The sequence below is a fragment of the Empidonax traillii genome, unplaced genomic scaffold (assembly GCF_003031625.1).
Source record: "Empidonax traillii isolate 1590-97213 ecotype Southwest subspecies unplaced genomic scaffold, ASM303162v1 scaffold237:size1322474, whole genome shotgun sequence".
NCBI lineage: Eukaryota > Metazoa > Chordata > Aves > Passeriformes > Tyrannidae > Empidonax > Empidonax traillii.
Genome location: NW_020955430.1, coordinates 1111994 through 1138588, shown reverse-complemented (window position 1 = coordinate 1138588; position 26595 = coordinate 1111994). Strand labels below are relative to the sequence as shown.

Here is a 26595-nt window from a genome sequence, read left to right as displayed (position 1 = left end):
TCACAGTGAACTACCTTGAACTTGACCTTTTCGGAGATGCTACAGGCCCTGTAATTCTGACTGGAGTTGCACTGAAACACTGTACATTACATAGGAAAAAATGCTCCAGATGCAAGGACAGGATCAAAATGTGACATTTTGCAGTATTTCCAACCCCAGAGAGAATGCCTGATGACAAATTTAACAAACAATTGTTTGTGTCAGACAGTATGACAGCTATTGAGCAAACAGCTGTTGCTCCAGATGGAATATGTATGACAGCTGGTGGCTCCAGGTGCATTGCTCTGGAATAAACCATCAGAGCATTGGCATGTTGGTTTATTCCTGGCTGCCTTGATGGCATTTAAGCCAGTTTCTTGGATGCTCTGCTGCCAATCCCTAAGAAACAATTTCTTGCACAGTGGTGCATTAATGTTTGAAACGTAAATAAAAGGTTCATTTATAATGAATCTTGACAAGAATTTAGGGACGCAGCCTGTTATAATTCTATGGGCATATTCACCTTGATTCTTTAAATCACAATTACAGGAGATGCTCACTTTTCCTGTACTTTGTCTTTTAGATGTACTGACATTGTGCAGAAGCAGAGAGAACATTTTAGCTACAGATAGCTTATCTGTATCTTCATTTTCCCACTGGGACACTGTGCCAGGTGCAACAACGGCTGAACCTTTACAGAGGAAATTGCCTCCTTTCTGAGAACTGAACCAGGACTGATGGTAAATGCCAGCCAGGTCCCTGAATAAAATTTGACTGGGTTTAAAAGTGTGCCCTGAATCCTCCTATTACCTGTTCTGTTTTAGTGCCCCAAAAGGAAAGAATATCTCTCAGTGTCCTTACAAAATAATCTTGAAATATAAATCCAAAGGTCATTTGGAAAATCTCCTATGTTTCTGATTCCATTGGTTTGGTCTTCCTCTTTCTTTCAAAGAGAACATTCATATCCTTCATATCTAGAGAATAGCAACATGGAGAAATAGTATTTTTCAATATGATAATCCCTTTTCTTGCTTTGATGTAATGTCTTAGGCCTTGTTTTGTTCTGAGTATTTACCTTTCTTGTCTGTTTGGTGATAAAATCATAAAGGTTCCTGTAAATCACTCACAGCTTGTGTTACCCCCCTACTTACTACTATGTTTTTTAAATGCATTCCTCATTGGCAGACTAGTGCAATCCTGGGAGTTAATAACCAGATTTAGTGTTCTTTGGTGAATCAGTATTTACACTGCAGCAATGCAGAGTTTGTTATTAATAACTGCAGTGGGAATGGGAGTTCATCCTTCTGAGTATTTGGTAAATGCAGTACAAATGTTGCAGGAAGATTCCTATGTGATTCATTCCAAAGGCTGTAACTTCTCAAAGAAAAATAGATTAGGCTGTTACAGAAGAGGTTAGACACTGACTTAGCTTTGGGTCTTCATAAATAAATAGAATAAATGGAGGGAAAGAGTAAAGCTGGAAAAGGAAGCTTGTGCCTGGGCTTGCTCTTCAGCCTTTCTTCTCATCTCTGTTTTAACAGATATTCCTTAAAATGGTTGGAGGGATGGGCACATTCACAGTCAGATCTCACATTTTTCTTTTGGTCTAGCTCAGGTCTTAGAATACTTGGGAAAAAGAATATTCAGTGGTTCCCTCCGTGCAAATCTTCAGCAGCAAAGATGGCAGAGTTTCTGTTTTGCCACCAGGGGCAACCTTTGGGGACATCTGAGTTCCAGGATCTCCATGGCTGTTCCATGTCTACACTGACTTCAAAGGAAGCACAGAGAGGGGGTTGCCTTCACAGGGCCAGCAAAACAATTGAGAATCAGCTCATTTCATACAGCTCTTCCTGTTAAAAGATTTGTGAATGAGAAACTTTTCTTACTGTAGGTACAAAATCATCCCCCCCCCAATGCTAAAATTTATCATCTGGGCTCCAAGCTGGGTCTCCTGCTGTTTTCATCTCATATGTATGTGCAAGGTTAGAAGGAATAGGGGGAGAAAAACACCTCATGAAAAACAAACAGAAGAATTCCAAATATTCAGGTGTATTCCAGCTGCTGTACTCAGAGGAAACCTCATGCACAGTTCCAGTTACCAGCTGGTGAAGGACCAACGGGGGAACTCCAACCTCTTTTGTGAGTTCTCCCAAAATTACAGTCGTTATTTTTATTTTAGGAAAATAATTCAATAAAAGCAATGATACGTTGAAATTGTAACTGGAGGAATATCCTGCCTAAAATAGTAGAGCTGTTTTAAGTTGCAATGCATTTGATACCTCAGCTGCTTGATATTTTAACTTTGTCTATATTTGCCTGTAATTTGAAATTGCTCTGATGCCTATCGATTAGTTTCCTCTGAAACACATGCCTCTGTTACAAAATATTGATTTCTGCATCACCTTTTAGCCAAGTAGGTTAATTGAATGGTGTTTGGGGAAATTATTGCAGATGCAGTCTCTGTCTAATATTTGCCTTCAAAGAGCTGATGGAATTGTTTGACATTTAGCCAAGATATTTGCTAAAACCGGAGCTTGAGCACTGGGACTTTGGAGCTGAGGTAGTGGTTAAAGGTACATTTTGAAGAAGCTTTGTTTATTCCCTGTTAAGACAAAACAAACAAAGCAAAGGCCAGGTCTGGCTTCCATTAGAGTTAGTGAGAGTTTTGCCAATTTTTAAGAGTTGACTATTGGATTACTGATATTTTAGGGAACATTTGGTACCACTGTAATAACATAGAGAGCAGGGAAAGTTGAAAAGGGCTTTCCCTGCTGCAGAGCTGCTGTGCAGATCAGCTGAGCACAGAACTGCAGGTCAGATGATCAGACAGCACTCAATATTTTGCAGGATTCAGGAATAAAAGTAAAGCATCTGAAAGCATATACTCAATAATCATACAGGATTTTCCTAATTCTTCCATTTATAAAGAAAAGCAAGTGACAAAACTCTTTACTTCCAGCTGGAAGTAAATGATTCTTTACTGGAAAGTGATTCCTTAAATGGTCTCAGGTACGTTTGGCCTGGGGAAATATTACTTAGCATTTGATTGTTGTTAACTCATCCCACTAACCAGTTAATTGTTGTGGGCAGCCTACCAGTGCCCAGCACTGAGGTCTAAGCCAAGTGTAAATTGAGCTCAGAATATGTTAGAAGCTGACCTGAGCTAACAATTTCAGAGAGCACATAAACTATAATTCCAGCCCTTCAGGCCTTCTCGTGAGTGAACTCTGCACAGTGGTTCTATTAAATCTATCATGTGCAGTGGTTAGTGCTCCATCTATAGCTGATCCAAAAATATTCATTAAATTGACTTTAAATGTGACTATTCTCTAAGGTGTTTTTTTGAAGGGGAAAAGATATTGGAGGAAAAACCCCACAAATATGTTTACCTGGCCAGATGTTTAACTTGCATGGGGGCAGATTTTCACACGAGCTGAAATAATGCTTCATTACCTAATGAAATGAAGAGGATTTTAAAATCTCCTTAACTAGCAACTGCAGTGACACTTTGAACTGATCTGTTCTGAAAACTTATCCCCACTTGGGACTGCTTTGACATGGAGTAAAATGGAACAGTTATTTGTGCTTGATCTCATCCTATCCCAGTGGATACAGTTACCACTTCAATATACAGCAAGTCCTGTTTTTCCTTAAACAACAATAGAGGTATTTATCAGGATAAGAGTCATTACATTCCTGTAGTTCTGGTATGATAGAAATTTGAGGTGGAGTGGTGCAGAGTCCCCATGGGACTGTAACAAGCACAGGTTCTGCCTGGGTCTACCCAGAGAAATACGCCTTTTGTGTTGGGAACTGTCCAAACTAGGCCCAGTGTGGTTTAGTAAATCCCACTCCAGCTTTAGCATTATTTTTGTACCCAGCCTATAGGTTAAAGTACCAATGTGCTGAGCACCTGAGACTTAACTCCCAGTTCCCATTAAATCATCAGATCAAATCTTCAAATTCTCATTCAGCCCTTTGCTCAGGCAAAACCCTGAGACATGATCCAGTTTCACAGGCACCCCATTAATCAGCATCTGTCTGGATTTGGCCAGTGTGAGTTGCTTCCCTCATTTTAGGAGACAGTTCCTCAAACTTGTCTCAGTCTGGGCAACATTACTGCACTCTTTGGTAGCTCTAACAGCAGTTGAGGAAGTTCACAGGAGCCATTCACAATTCATAAAGGCTCGTGGTCACAGAGGACAGTCCACGTGACCCATATGAAACCATGAGAGCCTTCACAGAGGCTGCTTTAGCAGCTTGAGAGCTAAAGTGTTGTGTGAATCGCTTAAATCACTGATAGAGCCCATGGATCATTTCTTTGGTCTCTGTTCAGTAGAAAGGCTATGGAAATTTGGAATATTTGCCTTCTGCTGCCTCCTGGACTTGCCCTTCAGTGTTGTGTACAGCCCTGCAGTGAGATTTTGGAGGTGCAGAGTTCAAGGGTGTTATGATTCCAGTACTTATATTCTGAATCAGTAAATTAAAAAGCATTGTAGGTTGTTGGGTTATTTTAATAGTGGATGTTCAGCCGGAAATCTCTCAGTGTGAATTATGTAACCATAGAGGGGACTAAATTATAAACCCTTGAAAATTACAAACTCATTAATCCAAGTCTGGCAAGACTGTATTTGCAAAACTAAGGGCTATTCACTCTTTCCATCTTACTGGAGATTGAACTCCTCTTTCATTCCGTGGTCACGATTCGCCCAGTATCAAATAATTCACGACAGAAATCCGTCACTTTGCCAGCGATCCTGAAATCATCCGGCACTTCGTTACCCGGTTTAATTGATTTTAATCAAACAACCGACGAAAACAAAATAAAATAAGATCTGGGGCCTAACCCAGGTGGCTGAATGTGAAATCCTGGTATATCGTTATATATATATATAAATATATATTTATATACATATATATATATAAAATATATAGAGAAATATATATAATATATGTAATATATGTAATATGTCTATAAAATATATATTTTTATATATATATATATAAACGCTCCAGCCGGAACGGGTTCGCGGGCGGAACTCTGGCGGCGGGGGCATCGCGGGCGCGGCGGAACCGTCCGCCGTGCACTTCCGGCGCCCTCCCGCCTCGCCGCCCCATGGCCGCGTCCGTGGTGAGTGAGGGCCGGGCGGGAAACCACCGGGAACGGCCGGGATGAGGGGGATGCGGCGCAGAGGGCGGGCGTGGGGGAGCGGGGAAGCCGCGGGACGTGTCCCCGTCCCCGCGCTGAGGCGACGCCGCCCCGCCCGGGGCCGGGACGGTGTCCCGGCCCCGGGCGGGGCGGCGTCGCCTCAGCGCGGGGGCCGGGTTGGGGCCTCCTCGCTCTGCGCGGGGAGACGTCGGTGGGTTAGGAAACTGCTTGGAATTGTCGTCAGAGTCTTCTAGAGGGTTGTTTTGGGGTTTTTTTTCCCTGCCGAGGGCGGGACACTGAGCAGTCAGCTACAGGCCTGGGAAGGGGATCGACCCTTGGAGTCAGCGCTGCCTTGGGAAGGGGTTAGGGCCAGGTGGCCTTCCAGGAGTTTATTCCAGCCTGAGCTGTTCCCGGAATTTAAAAAGCAGTGCTGGGCTGCGGCTGTGAAAACTCATCTGGAGCATCAAGGCCAGCAGAGTTCATTTCCCGCTTGGCTCCTTTTCCGGGTACCCCGACAGCTCACTGCAGTCTCCTGGTTTTTCCCTCGCGCCTCTTCCATCCGTTTGGAACTGAGTGGGAATGGTTAGTGCTGGCTGGGAAGTGTCGGTGCAGGGTCACCCCGGCTGAGGGGACACAGCACCTGCTCTGACACCACGGGCAGAGCTGCAGTTCCTGTTCCCAGGGCCAGCTCTGACACTCGTTGTCTCCAGTGCCAGGGAGTTTCTCCGGGCATTTTTCTGGGATACAGCGTCTCTGCCACGTGTGTTTGGAATTAGCCTGTGGGTTGGGGAATTGTTGGGGAAGGTGAAGAATAGGCTCATGTCCCTACAGAGGGAGAGAAGAAATAGAGCATAGTAACATGAGAGTGTTTGACTTTGCTGACTAAACAGGGATTATTTGCTAGCCTGGTGGTTATTTTGCAGTGTGGAGCTTTCTCTGAATAGATAAGTGTTTCCCGTGGGGATACTGGAGGAATTCAGTAATTCTGGTGTCTATTCAATAAGGGCTTCCAAGAAAATATACGTAGTTTGGTTGTGCAGCACTGACTGAGTTGCACTAAACCAAGTTATCGTAACAGCACCAAGTGCAGTTTTGTAGCTTGTATGGGCGGGAAGTTCAGAATCTGCTTTCCAGAGGGTCCCAGTTCAGGGTCTGAAAGGGATCAAGGGGCAAACAGCCGAAAAACTGAGCAGAGCGGTGAGATCACAGTGCAGGGATGGGACAGCTCAGACTGTGGCCTGGGGATGAATAAAAGTAGAGAGATGTAAGGGTAGTGATGAGGTGTGAGAAATTTGGTTTCTACCTGTGGATTCAGCACTGACTGGTAGTGGAACAGATACATCTAGCACGTTGGTGTTCTCTCCCATTATATTTTGTATTTGTATATGAAGGTGTATTAAAAAACGAGAGTAGGGTGGCAGTGTGATGGGGTTCATGCTAATTCTCAGAAATATACTGAATAAATCTTATTCCTTAACTTTATTCCAGAACAACCATCACAGCAACAACTGTTTTCCCTGAATACTTTTGTGTCCACAGCACCTGCAGCCAGCTGTAGCCCATTTTCCAATGTAAATATTTACAATTTCAATACAAGAAATATATCAGTGTTCGAAATTAATTCTAAAACTATCACCTAGCTAAAAGCTGGCACTTCCTGCAAGTAGAAAAAGAGTTTAGAATAAATTTCAACATTACTTGATACCATCTTTGGTGAGGGTGGAAAAGACCAATCAAAGCAACTTGCAGAAGAAATTGCATACATTTGTTGTTGTGTAATGTTAATAATTTGATCTGATTTCCTCCCTCCAGGATTTCAAAACCTATGTGGATCAAGCTTGTAGAGCTGCAGATGAGTTTGTCAATATTTATTATGAGACGATGGATAAGAGAAGAAGGGTATGTAGATTTTTGACAATACTTTAAATTGTCTTGTACTCTTTTTGTTACTTTTCTAACTGGCATTGCACGGAAGGCAGCTGCACGTGGGTTCCCATGTGTTGTGGTGGCCAGGCCGAGCCCTGCAGAGGGTTTTGTGTTCCTGTGCAGCCGTGCTGTGAAAAGGGAAGTGCCTTACACTTCTTCATGGCCCAAGTCCAGTATGTGCAGCTGTGTCTTACAGGAGCAGGGTTGGGTCAGTACAGGGGGGCAGGATTTGTGTGTTGTCCACTGTATGTTCACATATTTATCCTAAATTTCTATTTTCATAATCACTCAGGCTTTAACCAGGCTGTATTTGGACAAAGCCACGTTAGTTTGGAATGGGAATGCAGTGTCTGGGCAAGAAGAACTAAATAAATTTTTTGAAATGTTGCCATCAAGTGAGTTCCAGGTTAATGTGTTGGACTGCCAACCCGTTCACGGTAAGGTTGTGTTATAATTTATCTATTTTTCAGGGCTTTTTTAACTATTAAAAGTGAAGTGCAATTATAATAGGGCTTAGTATTTCCTTTCGAATAAGCTTAGAGAAAATACCAAGGTTTGAAATGTCAAGTTGTGCATAAATAAAGCACAAATCAAAAGATGCAGCAACTCCACACTTTTTCTCATGTCTGGGAAAATATTTTAAGGACTTTTTTTGTTAAGATCATACTCAGAAATGATGTATTTTTATGTATGGAAAAATTCTGGCTTATCAGATTATGTTGTCCTTGAGAGACCTCTATGGTGGCCTCTGGTCCTGACCTGCAGTATAACGTGGAACAAATCGTTATTAACCTGTTTGTACTTTGATTTCTTCACATCTAGAATAGATGTTAAGTTCTTTAGATTTCTCATTAACAACTGCAAAGAAAGGCTTACATTTCTGGGAAGTTAATAAATTGTTTCTAATGGACATTTTGGGAATATAAGTGAGGAAAAAGCCTGTGGTCAAGCACACTTGCTTTGCTCTGCTGTGGAAAAGATATAATGTCTAATAATGGGGGGAAAAGGTCTATGCAACTTGCTAAATACCTACATGTGTGTATATCTCAAGTAATGAGAGGTTATTCTGAGCAAAAATGGAGGTGTTTGTCATAGTGCTCTAAGTGAACAGCAGGAGGTGAGAAGGGCAAAGCCATTGCAGAGCCGTGTTGAGCGACCCCACCGTTGTCTGTGTAGAAACGCTGCACCAAAGCTGTTCTGCCCCGCTGTGGAACCAGCTGGTGTTACCCTGGCGCTGGCACAGCCACATTGAACGAAGCCTCTCTGTGCATTTCCTGCTCCTTTACCTGCTAGTCTTTGTTTGAGTTGTTTTCTTCATCATTTTATACCTCCTTGTGAAGAACAAGCTACTCAAGGCCAGACAACAGTGCTCGTGGTGACAAGTGGGACTGTCAAATTTGATGGCGATAAGCAGCGCTACTTCAATCAGAACTTCTTGCTGACAGCACAGGCCACCCCCACCAACACCGTGTGGAAGATCGCCGGGGATTGCTTCCGCTTCCAGGACTGGGCCAGTTAGCAGGGACTGCCAGGGAAGTGACCTCTCTCATTTGGCACGAAGGAGTCCACTGTGCAGGCAGCTGTTCTCCCCTGGGAACACACGCACTCTTTGTGTTGCATCTGTTGTTACGGAAGGTCCGCAGATCCTTCGGGGCTGGTTCCGGTGACCACGGCTTTAGTAATAATCTTAAAATGTGAGAGGTTGCTCGTGTTAGTTGAATTTAGTGAAGTGCTGAAGGCAGTGAGCTGTACTCGAATCATTCCCCAAATGCCTTACATGCAGCTGTGCTGCCGCTGCTGGATGCTCAAACTCTGCTATTTAAATACAAAATCCTATTCATATACAATTCTGACCAAAAGTAGTTTTTCTTCAACTTGAAAAGACCTGTTTTTACAGTAGCATCTTCTCTTTTTTGAAGAAGGTGCTTGTGGCATGTGGATGGAATTCCGAAAGCTACCTACTCCTGATTGTAGGAGGCTGGGAAGGATTCTACTGTTTGTGACAGGAGCAAATCTCCCAATCCATTGGAAAGGTCATGTTACCTTCTCTGATGTGATAGAACTAAATAATCTCATCGGGTTTCCTTCTGGTCTGAGCTTCCCAGACTTTGGTCCTGGTTAATTTACATGGATTCATATGTAGGGCATGCTGAATGATTCGGAGCTCCTGTGCCAACAACTTGCCACATGCATGTAAAGGACTTCAAACTGAATATTTTTCCTTTGAAGTCTTGCAGTGACCTAGAAATAGGTTGGTAACATGATTTCTGTTTGCTTTAACTGTTCAGTCTGTTGCTATGAGGTTTGGACTATTTTTCCCACATTAAGTCTGCGAGTTTTGAATCCTTTTTTGTCTTTTCAAGAAACATTGTAGTTCAAAAGTGGCACTGAAAGTGTGTATTACTGTGAAGCCTTCAATTTTTCTCTTCAGTACTGTTATTCAGGACAGGTGCTTGAATTATTTTTGAGAACAGCAGCTCTGCACCACAAACACTAATCTTCCTCTCATGCAGGTTTTTACTGTATTTTTCATGTTCTTTGTAAACATGGCCTTTAATTATTGATTCTGGGGCGTTTTGTGTGTCTTGCTTTGAATTTGCAGTTTAAAGCTTTCAGCTGCTTTAAAATAGTTTTCAAGACTGCAGGTTAAGACTGTCTGTCTTAACTTGGGAAATTAAGAGTAAATCTGGATATCAGCAGATTTGTTTTAAATTGGCCTGTTTCTATTTTAAGCTGAGTGAAAACCAACCAACCAAACCCCAAAACGTAGCTATATCTGTAAGCACTTGCTTGTAACTAAAAACACAGGAGGGGAGCTTGTAACTCCCATCATAACCCATGTGACAATGACAACAGCAGTCTGAAAGCAGTTACAGCTGCAGCTCACTGGTTCTGTGGCTTAAATCGAGAAAACTGTGAAAATGAGCAATATCTCACGCGTGTAAAACATCCTAAAGTGTCTGTAGTTTGCCATGTAAGCCCACAAATGACGGGGTGTTCAGGTGAAACGGCGGCTGTATTTCCTCTTCAGTCCCTCTAGTCTATACACCAGTAAGTTAGAATTAGCAACTTATGTCTGTTCGGAGGCTGTTTATGGTCAGAACTATAGTGTACCTATTTTTTCAGGCAGAAGAATTTGAATTCCTGCAGCCCAGTGCAGGAAGAGAATTTTTTGAAAACTGTAAATATTGTAAATACGTTGTTATTTCTGTATGTAGTGAAGAAAGGATCACTCTATTTAATTACTGTTTGTTCATAAGAGAATACGCGATGTTCATATATTTGTATTTCCTATACAAGTTTGAAAAGAAAACGTAACCTTAACCATGCCTGTAACTGGTACAGCATTGTTGAACTGTGACACTGGTGTGGTGTACTCTACTGGCTGTTTAATTCGCTGTTGATTGTGTAAGTGGTGTTACAGATCTGCTTTGCAAACACGAAACAGGTTTTGCCTTTTAAAATGTAGTAATGGGTGCAACTGTAGCATTGGCTTGTTGGACTTTTGAAGGCGGTCACCAGAACACACACTTATATCAGTACCTGATAAGATTGTCCTGTGAATAAATACTTTTTGGATATTTTTATCCAAGTTTGAATTTGTATAGTAATTTTTAAGCTTTTTCTAGGCAGACTGGGAGATTTAGAATATATGAGGCAATGTTTTCAACTAGATGTTATTCTCAGTTATTATTTTCATGCTATTCAAATGCAAGCTGCTTTTAAATCTGACTCCTGCAGTTAATATGAAAAAGACTGACCAAACAAAAAAAGCTACCACTACCTGGAGCGGGACTTAGGAAGGTAACTAACTGGCCTAGCTGGACAAACCCAGGTTAAACTCTTACTTAGTAAGGTCTGTGGCTGGAATGGGACTTGGTGTGCACACCCAGGGGTTTTGTAGAGAAATTCGTTGGAACACAATTGTTTTGGGCTGGGGAGAAGAGCCCGTTACTCCTGCCTATTTCCATCATCTTCAGTGGGGATCACTTGGGATGATTCACTGCTACCAGAATTAGCTCTTGCTCTTTATAACTGAAAATGCTGGTTTGCAAAATATTTTTATTTATTATTGTAAGTGATAATGGAGCTGTTACAGTCAAGCAATGGCTTTACAACTGAGTAACTAATGGCACAAACAAAAAATCTCTTTCATCCTTGTTCTGTGCTGCTTAAATTAGCACAAGAGAACACAAAAATTCTTTAATCTCATTCAGTACAAAACCATCCAGCTGGTTTAGTGTTCCCCATAGCTGACTCTGCTGCAGTACCCAAAAATTACAATGGGCATCTATAAAATGAGTATGTTTATGCTCCAAACTCTAAACTGGAGTTCATGCTTCCGTTTTTTTTTGTTTGATACCAAGTTACTCTTGTACAACCAGAAACAAAGCCAGCTGAAGAGCCAAGCACTTCAACCTACGAAACTGAAGACTTGATAGATTTTTTTGTGTATGTTCCCTGTATTGTCTTTATCAGTCACTACTTTTATGTTGCTTTGTTCTTCTGGGATACCACAGTTAAATTGATTGACTTGTGCTGTTCCTTGGAATGGAGAAAAGGGATTTGTTCTGATGGTCTGAATGGTTTGTTCTCATATGCCTACACTTCCTTACCCTAACTGGAGAAAAGTACATTATAAAGAAATGCTGTTTTACCAGTAAAATAACTTTCCACACTTGAATATATTTTGTAAGTTTTTCAAATTGTTTAAGACCTCTTGTAAGATTAATTTAAAAAAAAAACCTAAAAAAAAAGAAAACCAACCAAAAAACACCTACCTGATATTCTATCTTTTTTTATTATTATTAGAAGTTTTCATAGCTTGTTCTTGTGATATTAAAAGTGCAAGAAATAATTTATGGCTTCCTTATCTTTACTGCTTGTGTTGTAGGTTCTAATTGTTGCTGTGTGGTGCTGGGGCACTGCAGAACAGGCTGGCTGTGAGCTCTGTGAGGGAAAAAGTGTGCCTGGAATAATAACCCTGTTGCAAATGCCTCACCAGAGCACTCTCAGGCAGTAAATGGTGTCGAGCTGTAACTATCTCAAGTTGACGTTTCCCTCTAAAATTTACTGGAGTTTAGGCTGTTGTCCAGCACATACCTGGATGAAGTCAAACAAAATTTGGGCCAGATCCTTGGGTTGTAAGTATTTTCACTGAGAACATGTTGTTGTGCCTCTGCTGTTTGTCTGCTAAGAAGAAATGAAACACTCAAATAAGGAAAGCTTCTTGAGGTAACTGGAGATTTAACATCAAATTACCGATGAACACCTGCTCAGTACAGACAGCAGCTTTTAAGCTGACACTGGAAAGATGAAGATCCCAATGCAAGGTCAGTGGTTTTGTGGAAACAGATTGTTCTAGAAATGTGCTCTGGAAACAGTGCCAAATATATTGGAAAGTCCTTGCTGGGTGTGGAGGTGTAGATTTCAGTGAGGCCTTGCAAGCAGTCACTCCTGGTAATGATCCTGAGCAAGGCTCTGACAGCTGATGCATTGTAAAGGTTTATGAGTGCTGGGAATCATAAATCAATTAGGGCCAAACCAGAAGGTGTTTTTGCAGGTATGTTGAAAGTGAATTCAGAAATTACTCTTTCAAAATTCCCCCTGGGCTGAAGAAAAGAATGGGTAGGCCTTTCTAGAAAAGTAAGCTTTTCTTTTTTGTTCCTAACTGAGCAGTGGTAGGATATTGATTGCTGGGCTTTTTCCTTCAGAAGGGTGGGATTAACAATATAAATCTGTCTTCTTGTCCCTTGAGTCCAGTGATGGAATAGACTACAGGGACTAAGTGGCCACTTTGCCCTGCATCAGTAATACAGGTGCCTTAGAATATCCTGTTGCTGGAAAAAATGTGTTGGGTGAGTTTCAGTGGCTAATTTTTGTCTCCTTGCAGCCTCTTTCAGCTCAGTCCCACTGAGTTTGCAGCTTCAAGGCCTTTCAGGATTTCCAACCAGTACATGATGTACTGGACTTATTAAAACAAACAGAAAGAAATGAATGTTGCTGCTGGGCTTAATGATGACTTATCAAGGTCTCTGTATGCCACAGTATGAATTCTTCTGGGGTCTTTTAAGGACCTGGGTGTGTATTAATGCACAATGGTGTCACCTTCTTTAAACAGCTGGTTGAACTGTAACTATAAGAACAGATGGACTGATGTAAATCACAGATTACTACAGTTCGTGGAGACCTTGTGATTCTTTCAGGTGTTGAAAGGCACAGATAGAACAGCAGATAATTAGATGTTTAGTTAAGTTACTTGGCAGAAGGTCTTGTGCTTTCCTTCTTTTTGAGCTGTGTCATGCAGGGCAGACTTTCTCACAAGGGCAGCCCTTGTTTTTAGTTAGGACCTAAATACAGTGTGTTGAACACACTTTGCATTTTGGGGGGAGAAGTGGGTTATGGAGATAGGGGAAAACTGGATGAAGAAGTCAGTGGTACTTGGAGGGACTCCCACAGCCTTCCTTCGGATTTGTCTGTAGGATGAAGCAGTGGAAAGCAGTCAGTAACCAGCTGATACTAAACCCAAGTGTGGCAAGCACACATTTTAGTGTCCAGTGCATTGAAACTTTAGTGTGTGCAGATCTCAGAAGACTGTAACAGTCCTTCCCCTGCTCTTGTCTAAAGTAGCTGTTCAGTGGTCCTGAATAATTCCTAAACTCTGAGTCTGTAAGGCCTCTCAGGCCAGTCCTGCTCGTGGGCAGTGGTCAGGCAGAAGGAGAAGTTAATTACTGAGACAGGGTAAATAAAAGGTTTTGTATATGCATAATGATCCCCTCATTTTAGAGAGGGATGCTTTAGTTGTGGTCAGCTTAATTCTGATTGTACTGAAGGGAATCCTCACAGCTAATCTTCTCGTGTGTCTGATACAGTGTTTGAGTTATGCCAGTGAGAAAGTTCATTAGACAGTCAGCTGGTTTTGATGGCTTTAAAAGTTCCTGTGCATTGGCAAAGCCACAGAACTTCCTTCATGTGAACAACTTCAGTTTCTAAGCTCTCTTTGTTTTGATAAATGCTTCCAGGTGAGCCAAACCCATCTTGCTTTAACAGAAGGAGACCTGAGCCTTCCAATCCGTGGCCCAGCTGTCAATGCTCCAGAGTGACAGAAGGCAGCATCCTACAGCAATAATGGACCTGCTTTTAGTTCTGCAGAACGCTGCTGGCAGCAGAAGCATGGTGGTCAGACAACAAGGTAGAATACAAACAGATTTTAAAGAAAGGATGTTAAACTAAGATCTAAAGCTGAAAGATGAGAGAGGTCTCTGTACATATGTAATCACAGAATGGTTTGGATTGGAAGGGACCTTAAAGGTCATCTAGTTCCAATCCCCTGCCATGGGCAGGGATGCTGCCCACTAGATCAGGTTGTCCAGAACCCCATCCTTTAACACTTCAGGGATGGAGCATCCACAGCCTCTCTGGGCAACCTGTTCCAGTGTGTCACCATCCTCACAGTGAAGAATTTCTTCCTAAAAGCAAATATGGATTTCCTCTTAGTTTAAAACCGTTCCCCTTTGTCCTATTGCCACCAGCCCGTGTAAAAACTCACTCTCCCTCCTTTTCATAAGCCCCCTTCAAGTACTGAAAGGCTGCAGTAGGTAATGCAGGTGTTTATTGTAGAAAAGCAACACAAACGAATGCAAAGAGTTGTAGGACAGCTTTTACCGCACGACAAGCCTTGAGCGCTGTGCGACTGCTCAGCAGTCTGTTTCTCTTCCCCCGCAGTCGCTGGCTGTCCGTAGTGCCAGGTGGGAGGGCGGCAGGAGCGATGCCCCCGCAGGACAGACCCTTCCTCCTGCCGGTCCCGGCGCTGTCACAGCCGCTGCCCCTCGGGACCCTCCTGTGCCGCCTGCCCCGGGCCGCGGGGGCCCCAGTCCCGCTCGATGTACAGGTGGTAGGGGTCGTGTTTGGACTCCAGCTTCCTCGAGCGGGTGTAGGCCAGGATGAGCCCCCCGGCCAGGCAGCCGTAGAAGATCATGATGAGCAGGATGTACAGCGAGCCGTCCGCCCCCGGGCCAGAGCCGGGGCCCGGCGGGGCCGCGCTGGAATTGCCGGGGCCGCGCAGCTCCCGCAGCACCGCGCCCAGCAGCGCCCGCAGCCGCCGCGCATCGCTGCAGTTCATCGTGGCACCCGCGGGAGGCGGCGCCGCCCGGCCACGGCTCCTCTGCCTCTGAACGCGCAGAGCTGAGCAGAACCGCCAGGGCCCTCGGCGGGGCAGACCGAGCGCTTGACAAGCTCCCTGAGTTACAGGCGCGAGATGTTTCGTGCTTGGGAAAATGCAGGTCTGCCTAAGTAAGGGCGGGTAGGAGCGGGTTCTAGTCACAGAGTCACAGAAAGGCTTGGGTTGGAAGGGATCTTACAGATTATCCAGTTCAAAACCCCTGCCGTGGACAGGGACACTTCCCATTAGTCCATGTTCCTCATATCCCCATTCAGTGTGGCCTTGAACACTTCCAAGGATGGAGCAGCTACAGTTTCTCTGGGCAACCTCTAACAGTGCCTCACCACCCTCAAAGTAATGAATTTCTTTTTAATACCTAATCCAAATCTCTCTTGTACAAGAGCTGGCAGCCAGTGCCCTGCTGACAAAACTCCAGCAGTCAACAGCAAAGGCCGTGGTCAGGCTCCCAAAGCAGGTTTGAAGGGCATGGAATAGAAAAAAGCATGGAAGTGCTGGGAGGAAAGGTGGTGGAGCACTGGAACACGAGCAGCAGCAGCTGTGGTGATCAGACACCCAGAGGCAGAATTAATGGGAGTCATGAAAACAATTGGCAATCAGCTAAAGAGGGTCTGCTCCTTGATCAGAAAGGCCTGGATGGAAAGTCCTGAACGTTAACAGGGTAGGCTCTGGGTGGTTCCCAGTCTGGTTGTGCTGGATGTTGGTGCTGCTACAGACAGGTGAGTTTTCTTCTTTTTTTTTCCCTCCAAAAGCTCTGTGCCATAGTTATGTTTGGGTTTGAAATTCTGTGAATGCTCTGAGCGCCTCAGAGTTTTCCCTGCTCCCAGGTTGTTTTTCTGGTAACTAAATTCAGTTGTCATTATGCACAGAGGAGAGCGGGGCAGCTGCACATGTTACAGATTCACAATCTCACCAGCATTTAGAGGAGATTTTATCTTTTGCAGTTTCAACAACAGGTCATAATTTTTACTGCAGTTGGAAGAGCTGAATATCCATTTAGGATCATGCAAGAGAGGCAAACCCCAGAGTCTGATGGATATTTCTTCACAGTGCTAGGTTTTAGTTTGCTTTTCTACACTATGTTTCTTGTTGGTGTGAACAATTTCCTTGGCATCTTTCCTCTGAAATGAAGGACTCTGCTGGCCAGTAAATACTTAAAGGGGGCTGCATGGAGCTTAAAACTCATCCAGACTAGTTAGAGATTCAGCTTGAGTTGTGTTGTAGAGTTTGTTTGCAGAGCTCCTGGAGAAGTCATTGTCACCACCTGTGCATTTCCCCTCCTCGTGCAATATTGTTCTGCTGCTGCAAGTGCTCAGAGCTAAGGTACAGGTCTCAAAAATAACAACAAAAAAAATGCTGCAAGGTCAGAGTTGCACTGTTACGTGAAAGTGTGTTCTTGAATGTGGTGAAGGTAAAGGCTTTGGGAAGTAATCGCCATAAAGGGTACAGGGAGATGGGACAGGTGCTGTGTTTTGAACGTGGGGACACAGGGCCCTGGTTTAATGACCCTGATTAAATTTCATAGAAACAGGCTCGCTGGGAGAGCTTGGTTTTGCTTCAACTTAAAAGACGGAAAGTAGGGCAGGCAGCTCTAGGGAACAGTGATCCATTCTTCGTGTTCACTCCCTGGGGGAGCACCATAAGTAATAGCTGATCTATATCCAACAGGAAAGGTTTAGGTTAGTTATTTAAAACAAACAAAAACCCTGGAAACACCTCCCGGGGCTGGGACTTTTTGGAAAGTGCTGGAACAACTCCCTGAAGTTGTAGTTGCAATAGTCCTGTTAGTAGTAGTCCAGTGCTGTTTCAAATCCAAGTGCTAATAGTCCTTATCTGTATTTTTAAAAAGTACAACTTACATATTTTTGCTTTAGCATTTTAATAATATGGGGTGATGTCTTGGAGTGAAGGGTATTCCCACTCAGGGTCTGGATGTTCACAGGTAATGGAGATGGATGTGCTGGGTGAACTTCTGTAATAAGAGACATGTGAGGGTAAACACAGAATAAGCATGTGTAGCAAACACACAGTGACCTCTGGCATCTCTTAGTGTTCATCATTAACCAGATTATTGGTGTTTCAGAACGAGAGAACCAGGGGAAAATGCAGCAGTTTGTGGGGTGGATTTGATTCCGGGGTTCTTGTGTTTGTTTGAGGTTTTTTTAGGTCATTTTTTGCTTTAAAAGCACAGGTGAGCACTGTGAGGCTCAGACACTGTACCCAGAGCTCTGCTTGTCTAAATTAATTAGCACTGGTCCAATGCCAAGACTACATGCTTCCCTCTAAAGACAGTTCTGGACAAATTACCTGGGATAATCAGCTTCATTAAAACTCCATGTCAGTACAGAATGGATTTGATTTTCTTCTAGTATGTCTTTCCCCAATAAAACTGGAGCAAGATTCTGCCTGTTACAGCTCCCAGTAGCAAAGCAACAGTGCAAACATCACCCCATTTCTGTCAGAACCCATTCATATTAAACGATGTGAAAATGCCGGGCCAAGTGCAGATGTGTGTTTAGTACAGTCAGCCCTGTCCCTCTGTGGCTGATGTAATCCTATCACATTAAAAACCAGTCACTGATCTACTTTGCAGCAGCACAGAGTTAATTGGAAATGTGGTGTGTTTTTTTTTTTTTTTTTTATTTTAAATTAATCCAGGTAAGTTCACAGTTTTACTCTGCATTGTTTGCAGTTCCACAGGAGCAGTGACTGCAAGTTTTACTGATCACATTTTGTAAATCACCTTTGTGGCATCTTGGGCAAAAGCAGCACCAGATTTGTTATTTTTTAAGCTTCCAATGTGTATATTTTAGCCTTCAAAAGGGAAATTGATTTATGCTCACGTAAACAGAGCTTAGCCATCAGCAGGCTCAGGAAAAAACTAAAACAAAAGGACCAAAAAAACCCCAAACAAACAAACAGAAAAAAAACAAATCAACAAAGCCAAGAAACAAAAACCCCAAATACATAATGAGAATTTATTTCTTGTTTTGCATGTAACTGCAGAACATCACTAATTTATTATTAGAATACAACATATTTATTTGAAACAATAGTTCTGGGGTGTGGTAGATTTTGGGAGGGATTGACTGAAAATTAGCTAGTTCAGTATTTAGAAAGGAATTGGTTTAAAGTCCTGTGTTTCTTTTAAAATGTCAAATCATCAGTGTGACTTTGTGTAAACTTGACTGTTCCTCCTCCTGTGGCCTTGGCTCTTTGTACCTTCACTGGGGTAACGTTGCATGGAGTTGAAGGTTACTCATCTCTTAACTTCAGGCCAATTAAACCCAACTGTGACCTTCCTTCAGAGATGAAGCTTTCTAGTCCCACTGAAAAGGTAGTTATAATCTTTCTCTGGACACCCCATGTTTTTCGAGGTAGGGGGCCAAAATAGAATCTTCTATGGGATATGCCCAAACTGGATTTTTTTTTTCTCTTTGAATTTGTTTCTCAGATTTAGGAGGATAATTTTTAATTCTGAAACTGCTTTCTGAAGAATTTGCAGCTACTCTGAGCATTCTGGAACCATCACATGTAGTCCATGAACCTCTCCCTCCCACTTCAGTCCCATGTTCTATGTTCTTTCTGCCCAGCACAGGATACAGCACCTATCACATAATGGTTTGAAAGGAATTTACTTCCCTTCATCTGCATCCCAGTTCCTTATTTTTAATGGCAAGAATTGCACATTCTTGCTCATCCTCTGTTGCTTCTCTACAAGCCTTGTCACAAAAAGGATTCAGAATTCATTCAAATGAAGGATAAAGTTCTTTTCTAAACTGCAGGTTATTTTATTTGCAAACAACCCCCATGTTTGAAGGCAGCCTGATGTAGACCTTCCCCTTCTCCAGAAATGCCTGAAAAGCTGATGGTGGATCAAACTGTCTTTTGCAGCACATCCATATTTAGTTCATTCCTTAAAAGCCAAACGAGGCCCCCTGGAGGCTTTGTTTTTAATACCTGCAGCAGGTACTCACTGCTGCTGCTTTTGGGAAGTCCTTTTAAGGCAGGCTGGGTTTCGGACAGAATGGGAGGCACAGAACAGTAACCAGAGAGAACTTGTGCAACACAGAAAGATCTGCCAGAACACAAACTTGTTGAACCATTTAAGTTGTATTCCACTTTTGAAATGTTAACATTGTGTATGTATATTTTTTTAAAATAGCAATCCTCAGTCAACCAAGACACAGAAGATAAAATACATTTCATATAAATACATTCATGGCTTTAAAAAAAATAAAAAAAAAAAGTCTTGTAGCCTGCTGACAGACTCAAGTGCAAGCATCTTTCTTATATGTACTTCACTTTTGTGATGCTGACAGGCTGACTAAAGGCTGTTTAATAGTGACCATTTTTTAACACAGAAAAATTGGTAACCTGGCTCCAGGACCGGGTAATTCGAAAAGTTGCTACTGATATGGGAAGTAATTCCTGTTGTTGTAAACCAAATGTATGTCTTCAAAAAAAAAAAAATTTAATTGTTTTAGAAAAGCTATTTCCTTGTTCCTTTGAGTGACTCTTGCAGTTCCATGCACAACTGGATGCAGTCAGCTTTCTATACCGTTTTCTTTTCCTCCTTCCCCTCGGGGTTCTCAGAAGATGAGCTGGCAGTGTTCTGGTCTAGGCAGAGAAAGTTATGCCTTGGGAAGTTTCAAGTTGGTCCCCAGGAGGAGGGCTGATTCAGCTGAGGAGTATATAGCCATGATTTATTTTTGCCAAAGCCTATTTTAACTGGGAAAAAAGAAAAATACACATACATGCAACGAAAGAAAAAGCTTACCCTGAAGTTGCAAGCTCGTGTGTTCGACAAGCGTTGTACAAAATCTTTTACTTTCTGTACAGTGACAATACCAAATAGTTTTTCTTTTTAACCATCATATACACAACACAAATATTATGAATAGAAATCTATATATACTTTCAAGTGAATTTGGAATATATAGCAGTTGAGGGCCACAGCTGTACAAAATGTAAGCAACATATATAAAATGACTAAGAAAGTGCAAAGTAGAACAGTATCAAGAGCCTTCACTTTTTACAGCACTTATGGTTCAAGTGTGAAGAGCTGGCAGGGATGCAGGAGCTCAGTTACAATTCAAAAGAAGACACAGTACAGAATTCGGCACAAAAAAATTATGAAGCATTATTAAATTATATCTTCCCACTCTTTCACATCTCTGACTTCCAGTTAATAAGAGAACATTTTCATAATGAATTTCTGTAAAGAGTGATTTGTCCCTTTTTACAAGTTCCATAAAACAAAAATTCCCTGGCCACAAACTACTTTTCTGTAAGTAAAACAACAACACTAGATAGGGGAACTACAGTTGGTTTCTGGTTGCCTTGTTAAGCTTACCACAGTTCAAAGGTGAACAGAAATACCTTTCTATAGAGCAGATCCAGACATTTAAAACCTGAGCCTCTAAATTCTGTACAGGTGACCTGTACCATGTGAAGGTCTAGAGGATCAGTGCCTTGAAAACAAAACCACCAATCACTCTCAATAAAACCCACCCAAACTCCTCTGAGTTTCACGTCCCTTTAGACACCACTGCCCTCAGTTTCAGTGCTGTTTGCCAGCCCAGATGCAAGTTGTGCATCCTGCATTTGGGCACTGATTTCTCACCAGTTACCCCCTGGAGCAGCACAAGTCTTTGTTTTCTTCTACGCTGTGTCCCAGTGGAAAGCTCTGCTTGAATTAAAAACCAGCATCAAGTAAAATCTGTTTGGTGAGTTGGGAGCTGAAAGTTAATTCAATGGTCTTGGATGAAATTTCATATAACTTGGTTTTAGAAAGCTTTTCAGTTCACCTTTATTTCAGTAAGTGTACTTTATATTCTTTTGTAGGCACTGTAAATAATCAAGATACTGATGTGCAGAAGAACTCATCCATTCTCAAGCAATGTGTTATTAGGGATCTCTAACAAGTTCTTGACTAATGTTGTTGGTTTTGTTTTTAAATGGAAAGGGATAGACATTAGATACTCCTCTTGCCTCCTTTGCTAAGTGTCTTATTATGACAGAAGAATCACCACAATCACATTATTTTTAACTCTTTGAAACACAGATCATACTTCAGCAGGAGTTAAACAGAAGTTGCAAGCAGTCTGAATATGCTGGAGAAACAATAATAATAAAATTACCTGGTCATACTGCTTCACATAGTGATGTCTGTCTGGAAACTGGAGATTATCACATGAAACTCTATGGAGACCATCAGTGTCTAATCTCTAATAATTACGAATTTGGAGTCTAAGATTTTCTGTCTTACTCGATAGAGATTACAGAAAGTCATCTATTTGGTGTGTTTTTTGAATGTGTGATATCTACAGTATACACAGACATCCAGAACTGAGGCAGGAGAAGAACCATCTGCACAACTGCCTGGCCACCAGAGCTGCTTTATTTGCCTCCGTACATTCGTTCGATGTCATTGAGGTAATGGTTTTTCAGTTCTTTCCTTTTCAGCTTGAAAGCATCTGTTACCAGCCCAGTCTCCGGGGTCCAGGGTTCAGGGCTTAGCCGAACTTTGATGGGGATTTCAAACCTTTCTAATTTCACTGCAGGGACAAGAAGGAAGAAAAGCATGACTGTGATTACAAAGCCAAATGAAATACTAATTTGTGCTACCTACAAATTTAAGGTGAGCACTTGGTAGCTTGTATAATATGGTGTCCTACTTGATGAAATAACCTTACAGGAGGGCCACGGGCAGATTTAATCCTGCACCAGTGCTGAGTGCTGGTTAGTGTGCAGATATTCTAATAATGCACTGGACTGGCAGCTGAATTTCCAGCACAGCCTCCGGGGGGCAGCAGAGACGGGAGCCGGGAGCGTTTGCACCTCTCTAATTTCGGCTGCCTCTGGCTCAGACAGGTGCCTGCTCGTGAGGAAGTTGCTTTATGTTCCACTAAGAACGAGAACGATCTCTTTAAAATAGTTTTGGGAAATAAATTAGTTGTGTCTCAATAGCAGGTTACTATCCAGAGGGTACAAAGAATGTGTAAGCAAAGGGTTTGAGTACTAAGCTATAATGATAGTAATTTGCCTAACTCATGACAGAAAAACATGGATTAAATTGTTTTAAATCCAACCTAAAACCTACAGATTGATTTATGTTTTTAAAAGGCAAGACTTAATAGTGCCTTTCATTCTTGTTTTCTCATTTTCAAAAGGCAGGTTCTCCTCTGTGCAGTTCCAGAGGCAGTGCTTAGCCTGTTTTTAAGTCCAGCTTTTACTGCTTCCTTGTATGAGGTGACATCTCTTGTGGGCCTTATTTTAACTGTATTAGGCAAACAACCCGTCTCTAGAATTTAGCTGAAAAAAACCTTCAGATGTTTTTTAAACAATACAAAAAAATAAAGTCAGTAATAGGACTAAAAAGTATGTAAATTCCTGGGATAATCTGGCAGATAGAGAGAAGGTGGAAGAAGGAGGAGCAGTTAGTGAGGATAACAGAGTTTTTGCTGGGTAAGCCCCAGGAGATTGGCCAGCACCATGGGCTGTGTTACTTACTCTTGTTTGCCACTTCTTTAATCTCTCGCAGGATTTCTGCTTCCATTGTAGGATTGTTACAAATGTCCACCCAGGTTCCACTGATGCCCTTCTGCTCAGCCAAAGCTGTCAGCCTCTTCTGATTAGGAACCACAAAACTGATCACGTAGGACTGGTCACTGCCCAGGATGGCAAGGGAAGGAAGGAGAAAGATCTGGTCAAGACTTCCATTTCCAGGAGTAAATTACCTGATGTTGGAGCCACAGATGCCCACAGGGCTCTCTGAACTTGAGTTACTCCCCCATACAGAATCCTTCTTGTACAGCAAGTCTTCCCAACTCATGGCTGAACAGGAAGCTGGTTTACAGTGTTGGGTTTGATCAGAATCAGAATCTTTGTGTATTTTCCATGTGCACATCTCAGTTTAGTTTCCCAGCTAAACCTGGGGCTCAGCCAGTTCTCTGCAGTTCCCCCTCACACAGAGTTTTGAACTGAGGGGAGGGGGAGGAGAGACCAGGACCATTTCCAGAACTCCCTGCAGAGCTCTGGATTAGGTGCAAAGTGTCCAGATCAACTTTTCACTGGTATTCTGACAGAAGGCCAAAACACATCCTAAATATAACAATGCCTGTTTAGGGAAGGGATGGGATGGAACTGGAGTGTATTTGGATGGGTGAAATGCCCAAAGAAAAACTGCTCATTTCTTCAGCTTCCAGGGAATCTGGGAACCTGTGCTCCTTCAGGAACACTCTTTGGAATTTGCATTCTGGTGGAGGGGGTTATTCAATGGAAACCACAGAAACCCAGAGCGTTGCATCAGAGAAGTGGATCAGAGCCTGCATTTCATGTTCACTCTGAAGGAAGTTTCTGAATTAATACCACTCTTACCTTTTGGCATAAGCACAGATATTGTCAATCAGTGGACAGTTCTTCAGTGCTGCCTCTACTTTGCCCAGAGAGACATATTCTCCTGCTTGTAGCTTTACCAGGTCTTTCTTACGATCTGGGAGTCAGGGGAAGGCAAAAGAAAAGCTTGTTTCATTTAAACTTTTGCATTTCCACAGACTCATTTCCAAAGGCACTATATATGGATTATGTGCAGTGCTGTGCACAAACATTAATTAAAGCATCTTAAGTAAAATTTTAAAGCAGCTAATAGCTGCCAAGTTTATAAAAACTTCTGTAAAAAAGTCCATACAGCACTACATGTTTTGTCACACAGCTTGTAAGGAAGTGATGAGGACTCTCTTTCTAAAGATTGGTAATTAATACAAAAGTTAATCTTAGATTTATTCTTGAAAATTTGTGTGCTACATCTAGATGGTGATAATGTCACAGAAAATGGCATCACTTCCATTACTACAGCTGTGAGGACTTTTGGAAATGTGTTTTACACTGTGACTCTGCAAGCAAATAACCTCAAGTAGGTTAGTCCTGGCAAAGCCAACAGCATTAATAGCATTCTTATGATTATGTTTAGCCAGTATCTGGTAACATATTAAGGTATCAAAAGCTGAGGCCCACCTATGATCTGCAGACACCCATCGGGATGAAATTCCCCAATGTCTCCTGTACAGAACCATCTCTGACCGTTCTCATCAATGGAAAACTCTTCTGTTGTCTTCTCTTCATTTTTAAAGTATCCCATGGAGACATTAGGTCCACCAATTACAATTTCTCCTCTAGGATTAGGCTTGTCTTTATTAGTATAACCCCCTGAAAACAACATAAGTATTTTTTAACATGTATATTCTGTTGCCAAGAAAATACTTTAATACATCAGCTTGAAGTTAAAACACACTAATTGGTCATGTTAAAAAAGAAAAAGAACAATTACTTCATCTGCTACACCTAGATAAGCAGGTAGGCAAAGAAACCAGCGAGGCAGGGGCTAAACTAGTTACTCTGAAATCAAACCAATTAATGCTCTCACCTTCTTGCCAGTCTCTCAGTTTTATTTCACAGCAAATAAGAGGAGCTCCAACTCTGCCAGTGCTGTAATCAGCAACTTAGGAAGAGAACAACAAAGAACAGAAAGGTTTTTTGTCACTTGAAATATAAATAGGCCGTAGTTTATCTCACATCACTTTATTGCAGTTAAGAACTGCAGCTATTTGGACTTTACAGCAATCCCCCAACCCCCCATGCACACCTAGATCTTATTATGTATTTCCAGAGGTGTTTTAACTACCTTCTGTAATGGTTCCAGCTCCACAGGTCTCTGTGAGTCCATAGCCTTGGCCAACAGGACAGCAAAAGCAGATGTTCATGAATCTTTGTGTCTGAGGGGAGAGCGGTGCTCCTCCAGAGAGCATCATACGCACATTCCCCCCCAGCAGGGCCTTCACTTTCTTAAACAATAGTCTGGAAAGGAGGAAAGGAGCATTAAAAATTATTCACTCAGCTCGCTTTTATCAAAGACAAAAACCTTCTTCCTTCCTTCCTCTCTGGAACGCCTTAAAAACGAACCACAGATTTTAGTAGGGACAGGAGGGCAAATCCAAACCCGTTATCTCTTGTGTAACACTGGAAGAGGCAGAATTCCTGCAGCTTAACTAAACAAACATTCCAATTTTATTACAAAATAAAAATTGCAATCCAATGAAAACTAACTAGTCAGCTGTTGGGAAGATTAGTCATTCCTGCCATTAAATATCTTATCCGTTTCCAGTAAGAACTTGGATTACTTCAGTTAGTCATTAGATGGTATCTGCGTGTTGGATAAGAACTGTCTGATTGCACAGATGATCATTCTTTTAGAGTGTCTTAACAGATATCCCAAGGCAAAAGGTACACTTGGGTGGTGAATCGTACTTACATGTTACACAGAGGTGCATCGTACCCCCTCTTGATCTGCTCCAGTTTGTAGTCATAGCCTATCTTGAACAGAGTTCTCTGGATGTAGTTCATCTCCTGAACTTTACTCATGACATTTTTATAAATTCTGTCCATTATTTCCTACAAAATGTTAAAAAAAGCAAGGAAAATTACCACAAGGAGCAGTAGACTAGCATGAGTAAATTAAAGTCCATGTTATGCTATAAATAAGCCCCCACATTATTCTTCCTTTGAAATGGATGATTGAAAACATTTGCACCATTGGTTAGGTAGTGCTTAAGTGCAGTGTGTGATCCATCAGTCAATTTGCAGACCACCACAGCTGGGTGCTATTTACACCTTAACCTGTACTTAAACTGTGACAAAGTGGTTTAGAAAATTCTGAATTCAAGTTTAGGTAAATCTCTTGGCTAGAGGTTGGTATATTCCATGCGAGATGGATTGTGCTGAGGAGTCCTGATGCTGTACTTTATCCACAGCAATTGGCAAGTGCACGGGAATGAACCAAGAGATTCCAGTTCACCATTTCCTTTTCCAAGATTGTTTTTCAACTTTCAAAGCAATGTGGTTGCAGTAATTCCAGTTATCTGACAAAAAACCACCACAATTCTGTCACAGAGGAGAGATTAATTCCCATTAAAATAATAACCTTATGATCACTAAAATACCCAGAACCTAAAATAGTGTTCAGACTGATGAAGTATTTAGTAGAAGTTTACAGATTGGCTCCTTCAAGTTTGTTTTGGAGCACAATGCTTTGAAGTATTTATGTGCTTTCTCCCCATGAAATAAATTTAAATGGATATTTTCCAGCAGGCTGGGGTTCTCAGTAATATTAATTATCACTCTGTTAATTATGAAGAAAGAGACCAAGCGGCTGTATATGCTTAGCATTGTATAAAATGAAAGAATGCAAGTGAATAATTCATTTTAAAACTCTTGGCTATTCTAAGATGCAGAGCAACCAAAACTCTATTCTTAAATGAAGTGAAATCCTCCTACTCACTCACCCCCACCATGTGGCAACAGC

General features: G+C 42.0%; 3 protein-coding genes and 1 long non-coding RNA gene across 8 annotated transcripts in view; 2 read left to right on the top strand and 2 right to left on the bottom strand.

Moving 5' to 3' along the window:
• Positions 1-603, top strand: part of LOC114059697 — a 44487-nt gene extending 43884 nt beyond the window's left edge. For both annotated transcript variants that reach the window (XR_003571717.1, XR_003571718.1), the window contains exon 5: positions 563-603. This is a non-coding gene — a long non-coding RNA (uncharacterized LOC114059697). The remainder of the gene's footprint in view (positions 1-562) is intronic.
• Positions 604-4998: 4395 nt separating this feature from the next.
• NXT2 (nuclear transport factor 2 like export factor 2) lies at positions 4999-14302 on the top strand. 3 transcript variants are annotated; one of them, XM_027888420.1, is made up of 4 exons: positions 4999-5110; positions 6941-7027; positions 7347-7491; positions 14077-14302. In XM_027888420.1, exons 1-4 carry the CDS (start codon positions 5096-5098, stop codon positions 14181-14183), a joined length of 354 nt encoding a protein of 117 aa, XP_027744221.1. In that variant the 5' UTR covers positions 4999-5095; the 3' UTR covers positions 14184-14302. The 3 variants fall into 3 exon arrangements, with proteins under 3 accessions (XP_027744221.1, XP_027744220.1, XP_027744222.1); XM_027888419.1 differs by lacking the exon at positions 14077-14302 and adding an exon at positions 8395-9789; XM_027888421.1 differs by lacking the exons at positions 4999-5110; positions 14077-14302 and adding exons at positions 6039-6147; positions 8395-9789.
• KCNE5 (potassium voltage-gated channel subfamily E regulatory subunit 5) lies at positions 12225-15176 on the bottom strand. Its single transcript, XM_027888422.1, has 2 exons — positions 14720-15176; positions 12225-12244 (listed from the first exon to the last, which is right to left on the bottom strand). Exon 1 carries the CDS (start codon positions 15174-15176, stop codon positions 14868-14870), a length of 309 nt encoding a protein of 102 aa, XP_027744223.1. The 3' UTR covers positions 12225-12244; positions 14720-14867.
• A 4119-nt stretch (positions 15177-19295) lies between these two features.
• The window catches only part of ACSL4 (acyl-CoA synthetase long chain family member 4), a 33236-nt gene continuing 25936 nt past the window's right edge, over positions 19296-26595 (bottom strand). For both annotated transcript variants that reach the window (XM_027888418.1, XM_027888417.1), the window contains 7 exons: positions 25546-25685; positions 24919-25091; positions 24661-24735; positions 24252-24443; positions 23616-23730; positions 22749-22906; positions 19296-21793 (listed from right to left, as the gene is read on the bottom strand). In XM_027888418.1, coding sequence (XP_027744219.1) covers positions 21636-21793; positions 22749-22906; positions 23616-23730; positions 24252-24443; positions 24661-24735; positions 24919-25091; positions 25546-25685 — 1011 coding nt within the window. In that variant the 3' untranslated portion in view covers positions 19296-21635. The remainder of the gene's footprint in view (positions 21794-22748; positions 22907-23615; positions 23731-24251; positions 24444-24660; positions 24736-24918; positions 25092-25545; positions 25686-26595) is intronic.